Here is a 22,015-nt window from a genome sequence, read left to right as displayed (position 1 = left end):
AATTATTGACTTAAAAAAATCGAGAAGCGTTCTATGCGGAAAAGCAAAGTGTTTTCTTTCACCATGATGGATGCTCACCATGTCACGCCTAAAATGTGTCATTTATCAGCTTTAATTTTTAATAACTTTTTAGAGTTTTTTTCATTTTCAGAATAACAGGCCGGATGGATTTAAATACGCAGAGGTAGACTTCTTGCCATTGGCAATTATCTGACTCTCTTGAAAGAGCGAGCAAATTGAATCAATTCCGCGGCGGACATTGGTACTAAAACCGACAATGTTTCATCACCAATATCCTTTAATGCTGGCCAATATTTAAAAATCCCTTTATAATAAATATCATGATGAGTAAACAACCGCAAATATGCAATTCTGTCTTTCTCCGTTGACGAATCGGACATTTAGGGAACAGTGCATCTCCAACAGTCTCCAATTGTTTAAAACTCAAAGCAAGTGGAGGATATTATAACCATTGGAATCCTAAGACCTTCAGGTCCATTTCAAGCCAAACTTAATATTTTTTGCTTTTTTATTTATAGAACCTCATATACCATAAAAATGAGCAATCATCTGAAAAAAGAAATAAATTTGAGACTGTTTTAACCAGCAGCTATTTTTCTGCAACAAACTATAGCCGAAGTTTAACGCACTTAATTGAAATTCAACTATCCATCATACGCTTCACTTAGCACACCTATATAATGATGACGGGTCACAAATAAAACTAAGAAACATTTTCTGTAATTGGCTACACGTCATTGGGAACGAAAAATGGAGAGGAGTCATCTCTATTTAATCGTTGAATTTCACAGCGGAAGATTAGTAAGTATGATTTGCAGCGCGTTCTGGAATGAATTTTTAAATCTTCTCTCACGCCGTGCACTCTAAATGATCGACATAACTTTAATTCTTTCTTATATTCTATAACTGGTCGTTTGGAATAGGGACTAAAGGCAGAGATCGCAATTTGAAATTAAGTAAAAGGAATCATGGATCTTAAAAAAGAGGATATATATCACAGATAGAAGAACTGCCATCACTCATTTTTATTTTTCTATTCAAGTGAATCTATTGAAAATTTACAATCCATGCAAGTTTCACGTTCAAAGTATAATTGTTAATTGAATGAACCTGGAAGAAGAAAGGACCGCAATTATCTCAATATCGCTAGCAGTGATGACAGAAAAAGCATACATGATAATTTACTAAACCACACTAAAAATTCACCACCAGCGGAAAAAGCATGAATAATAAAGACGAAGTATTTTCGAATTCAAAGCACGAAAGCGTGTTGCATACTTCCTGTTTGGAATCAAATCAAGTTCTTTGAGTCCAAAAAACGGGATACCAAGAAACGGCCCTATTTAACCAAGTTTACAATCACACTAGGCATATAGTTGAGAGGCATAGTCATCTTAAGCGAACGCGGGGCGCCCTAAAGGCAAGAACATTGCGTTCTCGCTTTGAATGTGGTGAGTTCCTCCATTATGCTCCATTATAGTTTTCCCATATTTTCGATCTAATAGTAATCAATGATGGTGAATGCCCTACAGACTTTAGCATGCATACAAGTAAATCTATGCACCGGGATCCTGTCCACTTCAATCCAATCGGAGTGGAAAAATGCACCAAAAACATTTGATAATGTCTCAATTAAGAGCATGCATTGATCTAGGAGTCAAATTAGCATACATGATTGGCTTGGCGAAGGATAAGCAAAAAACGGCAACCACGGGTGAAACATCGCGGCTTCCTTGACACCACGAGAAGATGAGATTAAGCGGATTGGTCTCTTAAAACGGCAAATGCTGTGGGTTGGTGTGGGGGAAAAAGGATCAGATATGACTGGAGTCGAGGTCCATTCTCTCCAGCCGATCAATTACGCCCAATCAATTTCCTTGATCATCATCCAATGGAAATCGGCTCAATGCCGTGATTAGTGGCTCCTCAATCGCATGGGATCGAATCTCAACCGAATGTTGTCAACCGGTTCGTCCGTCAGGTAAGAATTAAACCGCCAATCCCATGGCTTAATCATGGTAAGCTGATTCCGACGCCGAATTCATTTTTATCCTTCCTGAATTCCCCAAATTCAGAGCTGTTCGAGTGATGACCTGCGACTCTCCCTTGCCATCGCCTGACGAGCCCTTGTTTCTTCCGAACTGCAAACTAATGCGCACGAGGGAGGCCCGACCCTGACCACATGGCCGCGTAGGAGAGCGATTGGGGGCGCCCGGGAACGCGACTGCAGCAGCTTCGGAGTGTTGGTGGCTCGCTCGGCGGCAGTGGCGACACCACAAGGTCGACGGCTCTCGAGAGCGTTCACACGAGAGGATAGGCGACGGCATGGAGGGGGTGGCGGTGGGGAGCGGAGGGGGAGGGGTTTGGGGGGGGGGAGAGAGGAGGGCGAGCGAAGGCAGGAGAGACAATTCAACGCGGAGGGAAAATACACTCAAAAGAGCACATTGGCCATGTAGAACATGCAACCCCAAGGTCTGCAACTAGAGATTCGAGTATTCACCGAAAAAAGAAAGGAAAAGATTGTCGTCAATCATGCTGAACGCGTTTTTGAGAAAATAACGCTTGGTAAAACCAATTTAGTACATGAACTCATAATTGAAGAAAGTAAATCAATATCTCTCGAAAACATAATTGAAATGATGAGAAATCAAAATCATGATGCCTGTGGCAGATAGTAACAGTAAATAATGCGCCGGACTCAAAATATAGATAGCTATGGCAAAATTGAGGAGAATGTTATTTTGGAAATCTGCACCACTGCTTATGAAGTCACATGAATCATCAACATCATCCCACTCTGTTGCCATGGGGATCCAGATTTAAATAAAAGCACACCACGTAGAGTTTAAGAGTCCACGCAAAACGTAATATAGCTTCCAAATCCTCCACTTCCAAGAATCGAACTCCGTTCCCTCACACGTGACGCCACTGGCTAACATAATTAATCAGATTTTTTTTTATTTTGTAAACAAGAAAATATTTCATGATTTTTGTATTCGACATGTCAAAATTGATACGCTGTAGATTTTATTTTATGAAGGAAAACGTGTAGACATATTTCATCAACTAATTTTCCACGTGATTACACTTTCAGAGACCACAGTTATACCGTAATAACCAATACCGCCAAATATGCATTTCGCCACAGGAGGAGAATAGATAGATGGGCTCATAGTAACCGAATCTCCGACATTCCTGACATAACTCTGAAAAAGGAGAGCACATTATTTCACAAATTCATTTTTTTCATTTACCTTTAGTTTCTACTCATATTTATGACCGCGTTTGCGTTTGTTTCACTATTGGCTTTCTTACTAGCGTGGCAATTTTTTTAATGCAACACATATGAAAATAAAGACCCCTAATATTTTTTACACTAAGTAAAATTCCATCATGAAACATGTGTAATACGTGAGCAAACAACCTATTCCGTAACATGTGAAATACCTTTATAATTAACTTATATTTAAAATCAGGGAATAATTACGATAGCTAAGTAGGACTCATAACCACGCATCGAGAAAGAATTCATTTATGCAACAGGGCCTGATGTGAAGGGGCGTTCCATAAGAACGGTTTTCCGTGAACTGATTAGCAATATCCATGGCACTTATTTTTATAGCTCTCTTGTAACTTCGCGACCACCTGCAAGTCATATATTCTAAATTTTGTGTCATTTGAGTCCTACAAATTGCGCGACTGGGTGTGGTAATAAATTGTATGGTCCATGTTAACATTCAAACTAGAATCATAAGAGCGTATATAACTTACTGGAGATTCTGTGTTGTTTTCATATCTAATATTAACTCGCGAAACAATCAAAAGCGAAGGAAAATTTCGACCCAAATCATAGAGCATATGTACTCGAGCATGAACAACGGTCTCGATGACTCGGAAATTGTATACGATGGCATGCATGCTGGATGAATAAATAAATGCGATGGCTCATTACCATTGCACCTTTAATGATGCCGCCATAAATTACCATGACGACGATTAGCTACGGAAATGAAAATAAAACTAAATCTCGCTCCGGTAATGACTTGCTTCATTGTTCTTAGAAATAAATGTCATTTCGCCATTTTAGTCAGCAGAGCGAGTTGCAACTTTCAGGTGCATGAGTGTTTGAGAGTCTATTAAAATTCCAATCGATCGCCAGCAATGGCCTAACACCTTTCTTGCGATTTTAGTAGAGATTTTGCCAAAAGGCTACGCTGTTTATGTGCATGCAAAAAGCACGTTCCTCAAAACAATTAGAAAGAATTGCGCCGTAGAAGTGCGATTGAATAATGAATCACCCAAAAAAATGTAGAAGGATCGATCGTGGCCCTTCATGGCAATAGCTAAGTGATGGGAAGCCATTTTGTTCCATAGCCAATCCATATCATGGCCTTTTTAAAAAACACTCCAAAATGTTCGCAGCGGCTTTGTATTACGAAGCAATGGAGATTAATACAAATATGAAAGATATCTTTCGTGATTGACGAGTTTTTCTCAGAATAATATTCGTCCCCTCTCCAACGTTATAAAGAAATCGTAGCATATCGTGATAAATGTTTGATGCACAATAATAAAAAAGGCAGAGGTTGGTTTGAGGCTGCAAAATTCTAACCGCAGGCCATTGACATGGTCGCGAATACTAACGAAATCTCAACAGGAGGTCCACGTATGCTAATGTGAGCATGGTCGACGACCGTCAAGCCGTTTGCCTTGGCTCGTAGCCAGTTATAGCTCGAGGGTTTCCCATTTGCCCCTCCTATTATCGCCTGCGTCGAAGTGCGTTAAGAGAGTCGGAGGGACACGAACAAGCAACTATTATAAATATCTGGTTCGCTTTGGCGTGGAGATACTTTGATTATGTCATTACTGAATATGATTTACGAGTTTCATGGAAGGAAAAAATGGCATTCCCATGCATGCTATTTCACAGAATCATCATTGACAAAGACCTGCCCTAAGCCTAATGAAACAAAAATGCCAGTCATGAAGAGAAAAAACAAGCATATTAAACCCGAACGTACACGAATTCAGAGACAATGGATGCAAAACGTTCACATGGCATAACTTTCATGAAAATGTAATGCGTGTAATGAAAGCTATCTTTATGTTTTTGGCAAACATAATTCACTCACTATTTTTTACCTAATAAAACAAAATCAATACTTTTGATAATGATGAGAGTGGAAATTAGTTCTTGAGTGCTACGTGGCTAGAGCTTGGGCAAAGTTGATTTTTCGAATTCGGCAGAAAGTCCTAATCTGATGAAACCCACAGTTGTCACCATAAAATTAAAAATATGATTTAGACTAGAATCAATTTGCGAATTAAATCCGAAAAACAATTTTATATTACCCAAAAGAGAGAATTGGCACGCATCAATATGTTTTAACTAGTGAATTAAACTCACTCTTGCTTCGCAACCAATTAGTATGGCTACTATGAGGTGCTCGCTATTCGGTTAGCCTAGGTCTGACCCGACCATCCAAACAGAAAAGAGTTATTCTACGTGAAGAAATCATTCCGACTATCACCTTCCTTGGAAATATTTTCTTATGGCTAGGCGAATAATGATCAAGCTCTTGATTTCGAGTGGATTATCATCAGTGAATAATAAGCGAGGCATCTATCTAGCTTCCTTGAGTGATTCTGCCTGCCAGAAGAACATGACAACGCATGAAATGGCACTTAACCAAATCTCTTTTTCGCATTCACGTATCTGACGCATTCTGATCTGACGTCACCTTCCAAGGTAACCTGAATAGCCAATGAGTGCGGTACCACGTCCGAATTTTAATCACAAATACTATCTACTATGAATTTTAATAAACTAATGAATTTATGGGGTCGGCCATAACTTTCAAGGATCGATAATAAATTTAAGTGACTCGAAAGCATTGATGATCACGGACACAAGTGAAATTCACTGTGAAGGCGTTATACTATCTATGAAAGGCAATGCAACGCATGAAAAGGTTCAAATCGTTCAAAATAGGTACAAATTTTGCCACGAAGACGACACCTAAAGTGTCGCTAACTCGATTATCATTCTCCCCATCAGGATGATTCTGTTCGGGGAATTTTTATCGAAATGATAATCTTAATGATTGACAAATTATCTCGCTTTCCGTCCAGCTTTATCGAGAGAAATCCGTTCCAGTGGTGAACGGGAATTTCCAAGCGAAACCTTCGCTCGAAATGTACGTCAAAAATATTGACACACCATAAGTAAAAAAGTTAACCCCTTCGGGTACATACGATGATTGGGTGAGCAGCATCCTAAAAACCCTCGAACTCGACATGAATAAAGATTAACGCACCTGGCGCATATCTAACGAACAGAATGAAAACGAAAAGAAAACCCAAGGAAGCAAGCACCTTAATGGCGGTCAAGAGGGCTTCACGAGAGAGTTGCTCGGAGGCGGGCAAAGTGCCTCACAGAAGCAACATCTTGCACTTCTCCGAGAACGAACGGAGACTAGAGCGTACCCGACCACAGCTGAGTTGTACCGCGTGCATTTCAGTCGTCCGGTGCACCCCGCGTCACTTCTCACCTCAAGCATACCACCTGAATCACTATTCTCGTCATATACGCCATCCTGCGACGAAATTCTAAAGGGTGCTGTCCCCGTGGAGTATGCACGAGAGAACGTGGCCGTGGAAAGAAATGCTCCCCTCAATTTTCACGAGGCCAACCAAGTTGGAGGAAAGACGTGGTTTTGCAGCGTTCCTTGGAAGCGGGAAACAAGAGAAGGCGCGCACAGTGGTCGAGAGGATGGTGAATTTAAGTGAGTTAAAAAAGCCATCCGATGCCAACTTCGCTTGGAACCATGGAGTTTTGAAGTGACAAGAATATTTCAACGGGATTGCACGAAGACAAACCATGTATAGTTGGATAGCTCAGATTGCATACGTAATATAAATCCCCAACTGCTTCTAAATAAAAGATCAACAATAATTTTACTTTGTAAAGCATCTTCCGACAAGAATATGCCGATCCGTTACGTCTGAGAACTCGTACAGGAAATGATGAAACACCGTTCACAAAAAGCCGAGGTGGTTAGAGACGCTCGGCTCTAGATCAGAGAGTGAGGGTCCAAAATCGGAGTGGCACCTTTGGGCATACCCGGTCTCACCCAAGCTGAGGTTTATTCACGTAAATGTTGCATGGCGCAACAAAAGTAAATCCGAGTCCCCCTTCCCATAGCGTGGCAATGTCACGCGCCGTGGGTTTTAATGCAAATTGCGCTCAATCCCCAACTCTCAAGTTACCATTAATTTCGGTTTGATCACTAAAGCGGCTGTTCGAAAGAATTCCATCGAGGGTTGCACACTGTGGAAATGCCCTCAAACACTGAAACAAAAATGTCAAGATGAAAAAAATGAAATTGGTCTTCAAACTTGTTTGAATATTACATTTTTTTCTTAATTATTCCATAACCCAGCATCACTGATAGCATAGCATTAATACCGTCTTTAAGGATTCCATTATTTTTTTAAAGTTTTCCACGTCCTTACCTTGGCTGATTTTGAACGTACCGTCAATTATAGTCTGCCAAATGCTTGAATTATAAGGATATCGCATTACAAATACTGAGTAATTTTATTTAGTTTCATATCCACATGCTTCAGCTGCGGAACACTAATTTCTTTTCGAAATGTCAAATTCAAAATTTACAACACGTTAATGCTGGCGTGACCACTGGCATCCCCTAAAACCGAACTACTGACCCCCTGCTACGCAATTACAATAGCGACGATGCCAAGTGTTGAGAGAGATAGGGGTGTCAACTAGCGGGATTCGACCGTGAGCCAACAAACATATGGATTCAATTTCGAGGTTGAAATGTGCTCACGGTGCACGCGAGAAATAGGGAATATTGAAACAAATAGTCACTCCACTCATAGATGAAAATAAAATCAGTCCATGAACTAAAAAACGCTAAAACGGTGAAAATGAGGTACGGGAGGGAGTGGGAACTGTGCAGATGTTGGAGAAGACAGGATGGCCGCTAATTTGTCGCCAATAAATGAGAGCCTCGTCCAATTAATCAAGTTATTTCGCTCGAAAACATCCAAAAGCAAATGGGTGTGCTGAATCCATGGGATTTCACAACTATACCATGGTAGTCACGCCCCATTCCAAAGAGAGGCCAAAAATATTTAACCCCACCCATCATGTGTCATTTGGAGCAACAGGGAAGCCATAGGGATGACATGTTCATTATGGTAACGGTATGATACTACCTTGATCAAAAATTAGTATGTATGCTAGCACACTTGACTTGTGAGAGAAATCTACTCAAGATCAAAAAGTGTGCGAATTCCCTGCAAATATAGTTGTGCGCCGATAGCGATTGCGTCGGCGGCGCCAATTACCTGGAAGTTAACGATTCCGTCATTCGGACATGAGTGTGTGCGTATATATATAGTATATACCTGTATACGATACATTCGTACATATATGCGTATACGATACATGTATATTCCATCGCGAAGGAAAGGAAACATTTTCCCAGTTGGTTTCTTTCGAAGAAAAGATTTTTAAATAAAATGAAATAAAAGAATATATATATATATATATATATATATATATATATATATATATATGATAGAGAATAATATATATATGCATATATATATATATATATATATATATATATATATATATATATATATATATATATATTCTACATTCAAACACAATACACCGTAAGCACAGTAATCACCCGAAGGTCGGTTTAAGTAGGTGATGGTAGAGTTCACCTGTGCCTAGCCCGATGGCGGGTGAAATTCACGCATCAGGGCCAGTTCCTTTCCCTGGGCCGGTTATGGTTTCCCAGGAAGATCTGGTACCCGAAAAATAGCTTTAGCTTGGGTGGAGCTGCAAGTGCCCAAAGTGCCTCGCCCGGGAATCGAACCCGGGACCCTCCGCAGTCTAGCACTCTACCGCCTGGACTACCACGACCCATCATATATATATATACCGTCACCATATATATATATATATATATATATATTATATATATATATATATATATGATGGGTCGTGGTAGTCCAGGCGGTAGAGTGCTAGACTGCGGAGGGTCCCGGGTTCGATTCCCGGGCGAGGCACTTTGGGCACTTGCAGCTCCACCCAAGCTAAAGCTATTTTTCGGGTACCAGATCTTCCTGGGAAACCATAACCGGCCCAGGGAAAGGAACTGGAACTGGAACTATAACTGGAACTATAACTGGAACTGGAACTATATATATATATATATATATATATATATATATATATATATATATATATATATACATATACATATATATACATATATATATAATATACATACACATTCAAACACGAAATCCCGCCATTTGGCGAACAAATATTCATTCTCATGAAAATAGATACAAGGAAAAAGGATAGGAACACAGAAAGGACGAACACAGGAGAGATGGAGAAGGCGGAATCGAATAGATCTCAAGAGTAAAAATATTTGCTTGACCGGGACTTGAACACCGGATCTTTCGACTAGCCGGGCGGATGCTCTAACCACTTATGCTATCGAGGGAATGTAATTTACACTGAGATCTACTGGTCTAATATGTCACCAAGTACCCCGATTCTTTGGCCAAGAGATGGCGTCAGGGGGCTGTTTCACCCACCAAAGGAGAACCAGGGTGTCTCCACGTGCCGGGCGGGGTTATGCAATTGGGAAAAACGGTAGCTCTGGGGATGAGAGAAAAAAGCGGGCAAAATCGGTTGGGTGGGGTTGGAGGCTGTAGGAAGACAAAGGAACACGAAGAGTCCAGTTGGTTGACATGAGATGGTCTTTTCCTCTCATTTGCATTCCTAATGGCGTCCATCCCCCACGGTGTGCGGGGAAGGAGTGGAGTGCTGTGGTGTCGGGCGGGGTCCGGTCTCTTTCGTTGCGGATCATCCGAGTGCCGAGAGTCGATTCACTCCGCGGTTTCTGTTATTGGGTGGTCCTGCGTCGGGTCGGGACTAAGCAGTTCATTGAACGGCGTAGTCCCAGGGAAAATTGCAATAGTCTTCGCCTCGGTTATTATGGGACAGTTCCACCACATCACACCTCATTCTGTATTAAATGCATATAATCTTATAGAAAGAAATAAAACACAGCAATTCCACATTTACACTTTATTCAGACGACCATGGTTTCACCACTGCGTGGCATCTTCAGGTCCAGCACCTGAAGATGCCACGCAGTGGTGAAACCATGGTCGTCTGAATAAAGTGTAAATGTGGAATTGCTGTGTTTTATTTCTTTCTATACGATGGAAAAATTCCACAGAGTAACGGCTAAAACAGTTTCTTGCATATAATCTTTGTAAGTCCCTCCTAGGGCTTATAAGACCGGTACACGAAATAGGGTGCACATATTACGCTGCATTCGTAATGGAATAAGACTGCCACCAAGGACTGCCACGTTAGACACGGACAACAGCAGGACTTCCACTGCTAGACAATGAACGCACGTCACCGTTTTCTCGAGCTTCAGAATTAAAATTGCAAAAATAGCATCCGTCGCGACGCGCGGCCACGTGTTTCAAATCAAAGTAGCCAAAATGGCGGACATTCACCGAGAACGAAATATTGTCCCTAATCGGATCCGATGTTCTGCGCAAACGCCAATTATTCACCCCATCAGAGCATATTGAACAAATGAACGTAGGAAAAGCTCCATGTGTTTTTTATAGTCCTGGTGGAGGCCACTGGGCTAGGCTAGGCTCGCTTGCAATTCCATCGTCTTTGGTATCTGCGCGTCATGCCGCCGCTGATGGAATTGCCGCCGGCGGTGCGCAAATTAGAAAATGTCGACAGAGTGTTTAAATATTCGTCACCGGTGGCGCGACGCATGCCTCTACCAAAACCGTATGGATGATGTACTAAGTTATGCTTAATCATTTCTATTCGCGCATTAGTTTTCGGGACGAAACTATAAACGTCAAAAGAAACGACATCTGCTATATCAGGCGTGACTCGATGGAATTTTCACCACACATTGAAATGAAGGAAGTAACCATGTAATTACACTCAGATTAGTGTGTGTGGAATGACAAAGTTACTTCCTTTATTTCAATACGTGAAAAGAAATCATTGGCAAAACCAAAACCTTCATATTCCCCCTCCAGTGAAATAATTGCCTACTAATGATTAATTTGCTGACATAGAGTACGTACATATACGCGCATACACAGTACTCTTATCAGGAGACCGTAAAAGTATTATCAACTGAGGCCACACGACCGGAGCAAGAGAACGAGGCACGAGATTTTTGGGAATAGTTCCGTCAAAGTACGCGCACTTCACATCCTCGAGGAACGATCAGAAATCCCGTGGAGGGTGCGAACGTGCCATGCAAATGGCATGGACGTAACAGTTAGCACGCCCACGTGGAGCATAGCAGGAAGACGCGAAATCCGGTGGGTGGGTATGGATGAGCGAGCGAGGCGACATCGAGGACGAATTACCCTCAAGTGGGGGAGGAAGGGGGAGGGGACGTAGCCGCCGAATAAAAAGGCAAGGGGGCGTGGATGCTGGCTGGAGGAAAGGTTAAAGATGAGTCGGTGGGGGAAGTCAGGAGTCTTAAGTGGTGGCGGGGGTGGGAAGGGAAGGAGAGAGGGAAGGAGGGCGAGATAAGGGATGGGAAGAGCCGGAATAGGGGGAGCAACGCCAGCACCTCGGGGAGGTTGAACGACCTCGCGGCGGAGGCAAGGGCCCCTGAGGACCTCGACCCCTCTCCCCTCCTCCCGGCCACCAACCCTTTCGCTCCCTCGACCACTTTCGAGCCGGTCCCCTCCGACTCACGGCTCCGAATACGGACCCCAACATGAATCCACACACAACGGGACATTTCATTCGGAGCGAAACGCCCTTCATTCAAACCCTTGTCCTAATCGCCTTGGGGACATCTTTTCGCGAGGAATGTCGGAATGCGCCCCATCAATCAGTGCGCTGTCCGCGGGAGTCAAGAGGGCTTTCATCGGCCGGTGAATCCAAAAGGCTACCAATCCGAATTCCGCCCTAGACGTGGATATCGTATTTGCAAACAAAACTATCGTCCATTAACATTAACAAATAGTAGAAGAGAGGATTGCCAAATTCTATTGCGTGATTTTTATTTCACCGCATCCAAATTTTCGCCCCGCAAAAGCGGCTAAACTGGACGCGGGCATATACATATTAAAACGATATAGCTTTCCACATATGCGTCCGCAATTGCAGCACTTTTCGGACTTTGTTTGTTTTTAAACGCAAGCATGTATTTTAATATGTTAATCATCTGTTAATACGAGCATTTACAGAAACAGAGCTCTCATGGCTGCCATGGGAAGTTGATTTTCCAATTAAACAAAGATACGGACTAAATTTCACTCGTAGCAATACGACAGAGTTTAGCCTTTCTAAGAAATGTTGATGATAATTTTACCGCTAAATTTCATAACCTTATCCATATTTAATATCCATTTATATTCCAGGATAAAAATACAATAAAATGAGGTGAATTTTCACACTTCATTAAGTGTGAAAGTTGAGTAAGAAAACAGGCCTCATATATTTTCACATGGTGACGAATCGGCGCTATGCCCCTTATATTTATTAATCTGTCAACTTGAGACTTTTAACTGTTGAATTAAGGGAAGGTTTCAAACTTAAGGAGAGTAAAGTTATAATTAACAAAGTCGCCACTGAAGAGTAAATGATTTAGACCTACCATTTTTAAACTAACTATGGTCCTAAACTTGTGATAAAGCGCTTAAAGCGCTATAAATAGAGTGGTTTTATTTATATTTATGATATTTATATTATATTATATGATATTTATTGTTTATCATCGCTGATTAGACTATTAAAAAACGAGAACGAAACACAAAATGTGAGATTCCAAACATCATATTTCCTTGAATTTGAAAACATCCTTCCTCCATGTGTGAATTACGGTTCAAATACCGAATCTGATAATGCATTAATGCCCATCGTATCGTGTGCCTTGTTTACGTACGTTTTCATTTAAATCGGTAAAATGAGACTACTAAAAATGAAACCGGTTAGCATATGCTGAATTGTAGTACCCAACAAGGCATCATCTCGAAAAAAAATAACTTGGAAAAGATATATGGGGATGGACGCCAATTCTCTCGAGCTAATTTATAAGGCCTTCCACAGAACCTGTATTTTTCCAAAATATTAATCACAAAAGCACCAAGTATTTAAACCATGACGGATTCCTATCCGAATTACATCCCGTTTCACATTCAATCCCCCACCTGTCTTTTAAATTGTTAAAGCATGCCTCTTCTCGTTCGTCTTTTTTGGCCTACGACCACTTTTAACATTACATCCTTTTGCGCTTTAAATTTCGCACAACTTTGAATATGAAAAGATGAACCTTAAAGAGTTATTCTATTTTTACCACTGCATACAGCACGATTTTTCATTCCGAGAATACAGTCGGCTTGAAATCATCACTATCTGGATTCAGATTTATTCTAAAGTCAAACAGGACCAATTAACAATTAAATAAGACATAATCTTGGATATACTCTAATACGTGAACATACGTACTTGTACTATAAAAATGTAAATTTGGATGAAAGGATTCCTGCGCTGTAGACAAGTGGTTTGAGTTTCCGCTCATATTTTTCCCTCCCAATGCGTAATAAGATAGATGATAACTTAGATTACCCCAAACTTGGCACTTAATTGGATAATGACCCGCTATTTTACATATCAGCCATGGAGTTTTGGACGAAACAAATCTTTTGGTGATACAGCTGCTTCGCCACACGCTCATCTCTGGATGAAAGGTCCTGTCTAACTTTCCCCCGTGGCAAACAATCCTGCCCAAATGCATTACTATGAAACTCCTTAAGCTATCTTGAGCCACAAGGCTTAGCCCTTCGGTATTAATCGATCTGGAGTGGGAAGCAAATGAGGAAATACTGCAGAGTCAGGACATCTTGAATTTTCTCAGCCCAGAAACCGACGTAATTCCAACTATTCAGTTTCCTTTACATTAATCGACATATTCTTACTCACAGGCATTAATATAAAAGCTTAATATGAAAAATCACTGCGCCAAAACCGTTTAATTTCATACAGGTATAAATACGCAAACACGAAACAAGATCATTGACATCAACGATTGGAATTGATTGTTTGGACTGTTTTTAAAAAAACTACTCCACTGAGATGGCAATGGAAGTTGTCTGTTCAATCTCTGGTTCGCAGGCAGAATACATTGATCGGGTTGATTAGCAAATGGAAAAGGGGGAAATTAAATTACAAAATGGGAAAATCAATTTCAAATTATGTAAGAGCGGCAACTAAATCTGGTTTTAATATTAAGCTTATGTAGTCATTACTAGGCTATTTCTTTGGAGAATATTTTTTCAAATTAAATACTTTGTTTAGATAGTCTTTGGTGCTTAAATAAGAAAATCGTTTAACTTCGAAACTTACATTGAAAGTGAATTCATTCCAATATCGGAAGGCTTACATATGGCATTATGTTCAATTGACGCCAAAAATAGAAAGTTTAAGTGAACAATTAAAACAATACTTCAATTTCAGCCGGTGGCTCCTCAAAGTCTTGCCCAAATAATTCCGATATTAACTTCAAACATTTTAAAATGAACATTACCAAATTCACTTACCTTTATGTCCTCTGGATAAAAATAAAAGATTATGGCCTTTGGTTCCTCACTATATTCAGATAATCAAAGCGCTTTCAAACTGTAGAAGTCCTTGTAGACTTGCCCAGCCGCCTTCTTCACCTAGATTGCAAGAGAAAAAGAAAGGCTAATATTTTTTTCAACAGAAAACAGAATTTAATGACTCATATTCATGACAGAATGAAAGAAGATGCATAAAACTACTTATATTTCATGTCAACATATTTAACCTGACAATATGTCGTCTAATTGTATTTTATAGCATTGCGGAATCTATGAATACTGTAAAATTTGAAGTAAACCTTTGGGCGTGTTAGAACTAGAAACTAAATCTGGACGATAATAAAAGTGTCTAACTTCAAGTTTATGTCGAATCGATATGCATCACAAAATCAGCCTCGGAAGTATACAATTATATACTCGTATATTGGAAAATAACTAACACATGCGGATTCCAATCTGAATGCACTTCCTTACTGCTCTAGGGTGTGAAATGCTATTAAATGGCTAGTTCGCAGACAATCCTGATGAATTAAGGATAAACGAAGCAATTTTCCACACACACACACACCCCCACAATAGAATCAAAATGATTCTGCAGGAGAAAACCATTGCGAGGTATTTCAATTACACCACGACACCCGCATTGCGGTCACACACCTCCATCCATTTGAATACACGAGCCGCGAAAGTTCTGGCCTGCTCTCAGGTTAAACTGGCAGTTGGTTGCGAATTTTTAATTAAGCTGACAGATGTTGCTGTGTGTGAACACATTACTGTAAACGCTCCACTGTGTATTTCAGTGAAGAACTGAGTATTGATGATCTTTATAAGTTCGACAAAAATATCATAAAATCTTATTTAATTCTGAGATAGGCGCGATCGCCTATTGGTTATAGCATTGGGCTAATGACCCAATCTATGGGTGGATGGTCTCGATCCAATCTCGGGGGATATGGGGGGGGGTCGTTTCTGGGCAGCCCCATCTGATTTTCACGCCGGGTAATATGGAACCTGTGGAAAACCAAATGGACACAGATGGAGAGGAAATCACTCGCCCTCCCCTTTACCCTGAATGTGTGCGAATCTCTCACACCTTTAAGGCTTAGCGGGGTGGGTTCGAGATGGGTTCTTTCCTTACCTATCAAAGCCAACCTTCAAATTGAATAGAATTATGGTGAATGCTCTGAGATGCAATACATTTTGTGCCGAAATTTATTAAAATATCGCAGCCATGTTTTCGGAGCACTGAATTAACTGGGTCAATTTTGGTAAGTAGGTCTTTGGCCATTAACAGAATGTATGTAACCTAATATCACCGCGAAATTAATTTTTCCTCTAATTTAATTCCCTCACTTAAATTTGTCCAATATTGACCCGGAAGGCGCAAAATATTCGCGGCGAATTCGTTTGAGATGCACAACGGTCAGTGTACGTGCAGAATTCTTGTTTTAATCCGAATTCCAGACGAGCACACACAGCTCATTTACGTCATTGATGGTTGAAATATTCTGCAGACCCGATGGCATCAAAAACGCTGACTGCGATCATTGCGCAGCTCGGGCGCATCTGGGGCGATTCCCGAAAGAAGCAGGTTACAACTCCCCCTCTACTCCCGCCATTAATCCAGATAAAAGTCCAGGGCGCACCGCTTTCATTACCTCCACACTTCCGCGGCCCTATTTGGGAGGACCTCACGTATCAAGAGAGTCGACGTCCAAAAGAAACAATGACTCATTCCTCGGAGTGAACTGGGACGGAATTCCAATGAAGTCCCCACCCCCTGCAGCTCTTCCTACACCCGGGCATTGTTAGTAGGTGGCGCCCGGGAGGTTTGCCGCCTGAGATGCAGCGTGCTAGGCGGGATGGCGGGCAGTCGCGGCGCCCAGACGAGAGAGACGCTGGCTTACGGTCGGACAGAGCGTGCTGCGGGCGTCGTCGGATTCGGCGCGAAGGAACGAGGCCTTCCCCCGCGGACGATTCCACCGAAAGCACGTCGATTCCGGGAACAGCGAAAGTTTTTATGTCTCAGCCGCACGCTGAAGCTGAACCTTCGATTGCCGAACACTCGAAGTAACTAACTGCGTAATGCTGGTGTCATTACGGAAGCAAATGTTGACGGAAAATTTTAAATTCATGCGGTGGATGTGATGTGATTTGATTACGAGGAGCGATATCAATTCACGAACGAAGACATTGCATGCGTTCCAAATGCACCGAAAATGAATAAGCCCTTAAATAGTACAAAATTGATTTACCACTTGAAATACCGGTATTTCGGCACACAATGAATCGCAATTAAATCTAAATAAAATTTGGCTAATTTCAAATCACGGAATAAACTATTAGTATGGATTCGATTGAGCACGGCATTAAATGCAGTTAAAGGAAAGATTTTTAGAGCACCAACTGTACAGTCTTAACAATTTACTTATCTCCATCTGCAAAAGTATTGTGTAGTATTAGGAATGTTCCAAAACTTGCATTTTTATCGATTTAAACAAAATAATATCATGTCCATAAGTGTTTCAGGCCTTAATCGGCTACAACTACTTTCCAATATTTGCTTTTCGGCGCGGTGATTGGGAATTCCCAGGTGAGTGGGTTCGATGTTCCTAACAAGAGCTTTCATGAGTGATCTACCTAAAGTGCAAACCTTTAAAAACCCAGCAGTGTAAAAGTGTTCAAATTTCCACCCCCATTGGGATTTGGTTTGTCTTGATTTTGATAAATATTGCAATTTGCAACATTACGTTCAACACGGTATAACTTATTAACATTACAAATTAATCTTGGCTCACTTTTAATATTTAAAATACCTAAAACCAAATAGCTGGAAGAAAAACTTGGCTAGAAAATACTCTACATCGGTTTGTACAAGATGTAAGTAACCACCAATGCCCAAAAAGGGACTCAAACCTAAGACCTTTTATGGTGCATGTTCATCATCAAACAAATCTACCCATATATCAAACTACCTGGATAATTGGTAACGGTTAAAAATTTTGAATTTTATTTAAAATATGCCTGGGGAAATCTTCTTAAAAACTATATGCAGCACATATTTTATAATGCAATACAAGCACCATGTGATTTTACTGTAGCTATAAAGAATCGATAATATAAGTTAGCTTTCATCCAAGGCAAGACTACTCAAAAGCAAACGCAAAGCAGAAAATAGATTGGAAATTGTCTCACCTTATCAATGGCTTTGGTAATTCATATTCTGTGAGGATGGATACTCAAAAATTTTAATAATATTGAATTGTGCCTTCAAGAATAATTATAATGTCCTTGTTGTCTTTTCACAGTGGTAGAAGATAGCGTCCGGGAAGATAGAAAGGGCAGGAAGGAGAGGTCAGTGGGTATATTGGAAGTGGACAATGGAGTAGAAAGAGACATCGTTGCACGTGGCCCTGGGTCATCCTGGAGTATTGGGGAAGCTCTACAAATCGGACCATGCTTCAGCAGCAAGGGACAACTCGGAAGATGTACCAGCTTCAGGCAATGCTATCCCTACTTCAAGCTTCCTGACTTGAACAACTGGGAGACATGGATTCTAGGGATGTATGACACCTGTAGTTACTTTACAGCATCTGGTAGGCAGGTAAGACTATAGGGTATTTAAACATATACAATTATTATCGCCTCCTATGCAGGGTGCAGTATCAATTGAAGCTTGAGTTGATTGGCATGGCAGGGATGAAGAAGACTCCCACTAGACTATGTTGTGAACAAAGGAGATCATGTTTATGCACATACGGTCATGTTCATGTAAAGTTAGGGAAACCTCTGCAAACATTATCTGAAAAAGTAATTTAAAAGAGGAGAATATAACAGTTCCAAGAAAATCACGTCTAAAACCTAAGAATATGTTTATAGAGTACTCCAAGTTGTCTTTTATTAAGTTAACAAAATGTGATTGCCTTGTTTTTTTCAATTGCATCAGACATTTTCTCACTTATTTTGAAGCATGGCTTCTTAAGTTTCCTGAACATACCGCCTCCAGATAAGAGCATTGACAAAAACAATCAACAGCAACATATACGTGGAAGTGGTCAAAATAATACTGAGAGCATTTAGCAGAAGTATTAGATACCTAATTTGAGTGTTTTGAACTAAGCCCCAAAACTTCAAAGAGTTTGAATCAAATCATTCAGGAAACAAAACTTTATGGTTTGGCTTGAGTTTACTATTCATGGTCCTAGATTTAGCTTTTTTAGACTTGTCCACTCAACCTTTCGACCAAATTAAAAAATTTATCTGAAAAGGTCATTGAAGTTAGCGGTAAAATTTAAAATTGTAATAATGCACAGCTAACCATGATCCAAAGTTGAAGAGCACGCCCATTATACATAATGTACCCAGTGAAATCATTGTTGACAATGACCCATTTCAATATGCTGACATTAATAATTATCCCTAGAATTTATCCTGCTTGTGGTCCCAAGAGATCACTATCCATTTTATCAGAAACTATTAAGCATTGTGAACGACAGGTTTTTCAAATGTGCACCCCTGCTCATTTGATGTCAACATTTATAATTATGAACCTTTGGATTATCTGACGAGCACAGAGCACATTGGTGAGGTCAGCTTACAATTTTCAGAAGACTATCATGCCTGCAGCATGATGAATAAAAGTTAACATATGAAGAAAATGAGCTAATACTGTCACATTACCACCAATCTATGCAGGCTTATGTAATTGCTGAGTTGGTACGTCATTGATATATCCCATTCTTCCCGGTCAAATAAATGAATTTTGGTATTTTTCAAGAAAAACAATCACTTTAATTTTTATTTCCAAATACCCAATGCCAAATCATCCTTGAAACATTATCACCTTAAAAATTCACCATCTCCAGTGAATATGATACAACATGATTTCATGTTTTTTTGCGAAGACCAAATTCAATGTCCAGTTAAAACATAACCGATGACCAGTAATTATAGTGCGAGCAATCAAATAAATATGCAGATCCAAAAGAGAGCAGAAACATATTTGCAAAGTTATTTCATTATTCCTGTAGCTTCATGTAAGCCATGGCATTCCCCATTTGACACTGTAAATCTACAAATGCAAAATAAGCTGCTCTGTAGCATTATTTTATCTCCAGATGTGAACAAAATTACAATGGTAAGTAAATGAGGCAAAGATTCCTCATTGGGCTAGTTCCTCTCAAAATACAATAAAAACAAAATAATAAATGCATTCAAACATTTCTCACCTTTACATACTTCTTGCCTGGTTGGTCATCATGCACCTCCTTCCTCTTTTTCTGTTAGTTTGCATCATATCAAGTCGATGGATTCATTTTCTTCATGTTTTTATTATTTATCTAGGAGTGGATAAAAGATAATTCAGTAAAACATATTTAGATAAGATGATAGATTATACCAGAAAATGTTTTTTCCGTATACATCACAGTTGAATGTTAATTATGAATATATAACAAGAATATCTTCGAAGTCTAGGATACCAATCCATATAATTTCTAATGGATGAAATCACCACATTAATATTTAAGTTAAAAATGTGTTTAAATCAGTGTTTAATTAGAATTTTTCTGTTTACATAGACAGAGCCCAATACAATATAATAAATTATGAGAGCACAATACAATAGTATATCATAAATTAAATGTAGGGACATATTTGTGCTTGGTCAGACATCCTGATTTCCCAAGGATAGGGCCCAGGTTCAAATCCTGGAGACGATAGATATTCATCAGTGCTATCTCGATCCTTACTTGAGGTGCTTTGTGGAGAGCACTTTGAGTGAGAACGTCATTCGTCAGATGGGACTTAAAACTACGGAACCCTTGGTGCCTTTCATTAAGAGTAGGATAATGCTAAGGCAGGGTTTCTCTCCACCTCTCATCCTTTCTCATCTATCCCTAATGGGGTAAAGGATTTTAGCTGTCAGTCGCCTCCCCTAAAACTACTACTTTGGTCATAAAGCATTATTAATTGTTACTCATAACAAATCAAATAAAAATAAAACCATATTGGTCAAAAGAGGAGATTAGTCGGGGATGGGGCATCAACTTAGTCTGATCCTAATGTATTCATTACTATCAATATCAATGTACTAGAATAATGATTAACCTTGGGAAAGCAAAAAATATATAGATGAAAAGATGTCTGTTAATTTCTTATTGCAGTGATGACAGGATATGAAGTATTGGCCTTAAGTCACAATCTTGGATAGCTACCATGGTTTGATGTTTTCAGGTATCAATATGTTTAATTGGGAAATTAAAATCATTAGCAAGGTTCTTAAATAAGTGAACAATGGTTTCTTCTATACAAAACAGTAAACCTAGACAAATGGAAACAAAAAATGTTTTTTAGCATCTAGATAATAACCTACAAATATAATTTTGTCTAGATAATTAATTAGAGGGAAAACCAGCAGCAGCAGGACAGAAGACGCAGGAGAAGAAGACGAAATTAGTTAGAATAGGAACGTGGAATGTTAGGACAATGATGAGGACAGGGAACTTGGAGAATGTTAAGCGAGAGATGGAAAGGGGAAATATAGATATTTTAGGTCTATGCGAGGTGAGATGGAAAGATAGCGGGGAGTACTGGAGTGATAATTATAGAATAATATACAGCAGTGGGGAAGAGAGCCAACGAGGGGTTGCCATAGTATTAAATGAAGAGGTAGGAAGAAGCGTAGTAAACATAGAGCAGGTAACGGATAGAATACTACTAGTGGAGATAAAAGCAGAACCTACGAACTTAGTTATTATTCAGGTATACATGCCACCGAGCAACCATAAGGAAGAAGAGGTCGATAGGATATACGATCAGTTAGAGGACATGATCGCGTGTGTTCCGGCAGGGAAACATTTGATAGTGATGGGGGATTGGAATGCGACGGTAGGCGAAGGAAGAGATGGTGATGAGGTGGGGGACTACGGTTTAGGCACGAGGAATGACCGCAGGGAGAAAGCAGATGAGTTCTGCAGGAGACAGGGGTTAGTCATCACCAACACTTGGTTTAGACACCACAAAAGATGCAGGTATACATGGAAAATGCCAGGTGACTCAGGAAGATATCAGCTAGATTATATCCTGGTTAGACACAGGTTTAGGAACAGTGTGATAAATTCCCACAGCTTCCCGGGAGCGGATGCGGACTCAGACCACAATTTAGTTGTTATGAAATGTAGCGTACGTTTCAAAAAGATAAGGCAGGGGCGGCGAGTTAGAAAATGGAATGTAGAAGCATTAAATGGGTTGAAAAGGAAGGAATACAAACAGGCGGTAGAGAAAATCATGGAGGATGGCAAAGGGC

The 22,015-nt window shown here is 40.1% G+C and overlaps 1 protein-coding gene across 1 annotated transcript in view; it reads left to right on the top strand.

The window, feature by feature from the left end:
• Nucleotides 1-22,015, top strand: part of LOC139699363 (serine proteinase stubble-like) — a 74,841-nt gene that overhangs the window by 36,634 nt on the left and 16,192 nt on the right. Inside the window, exon 2 of the mRNA XM_071598179.1 lies at nt 18,018-18,313. Within this exon, the coding sequence (XP_071454280.1) occupies nt 18,018-18,313 (296 nt within the window). The remainder of the gene's footprint in view (nt 1-18,017; nt 18,314-22,015) is intronic.

The sequence above is a fragment of the Hetaerina americana genome, unplaced genomic scaffold, assembly GCF_022747635.1.
Source record: "Hetaerina americana unplaced genomic scaffold, ioHetAmer1.1.p SCAF_10, whole genome shotgun sequence".
Lineage (NCBI taxonomy): Eukaryota > Metazoa > Arthropoda > Insecta > Odonata > Calopterygidae > Hetaerina > Hetaerina americana.
Note: the sequence above shows the minus strand (reverse complement) of the source record. Positions and strands in the feature narration are given on the sequence as shown.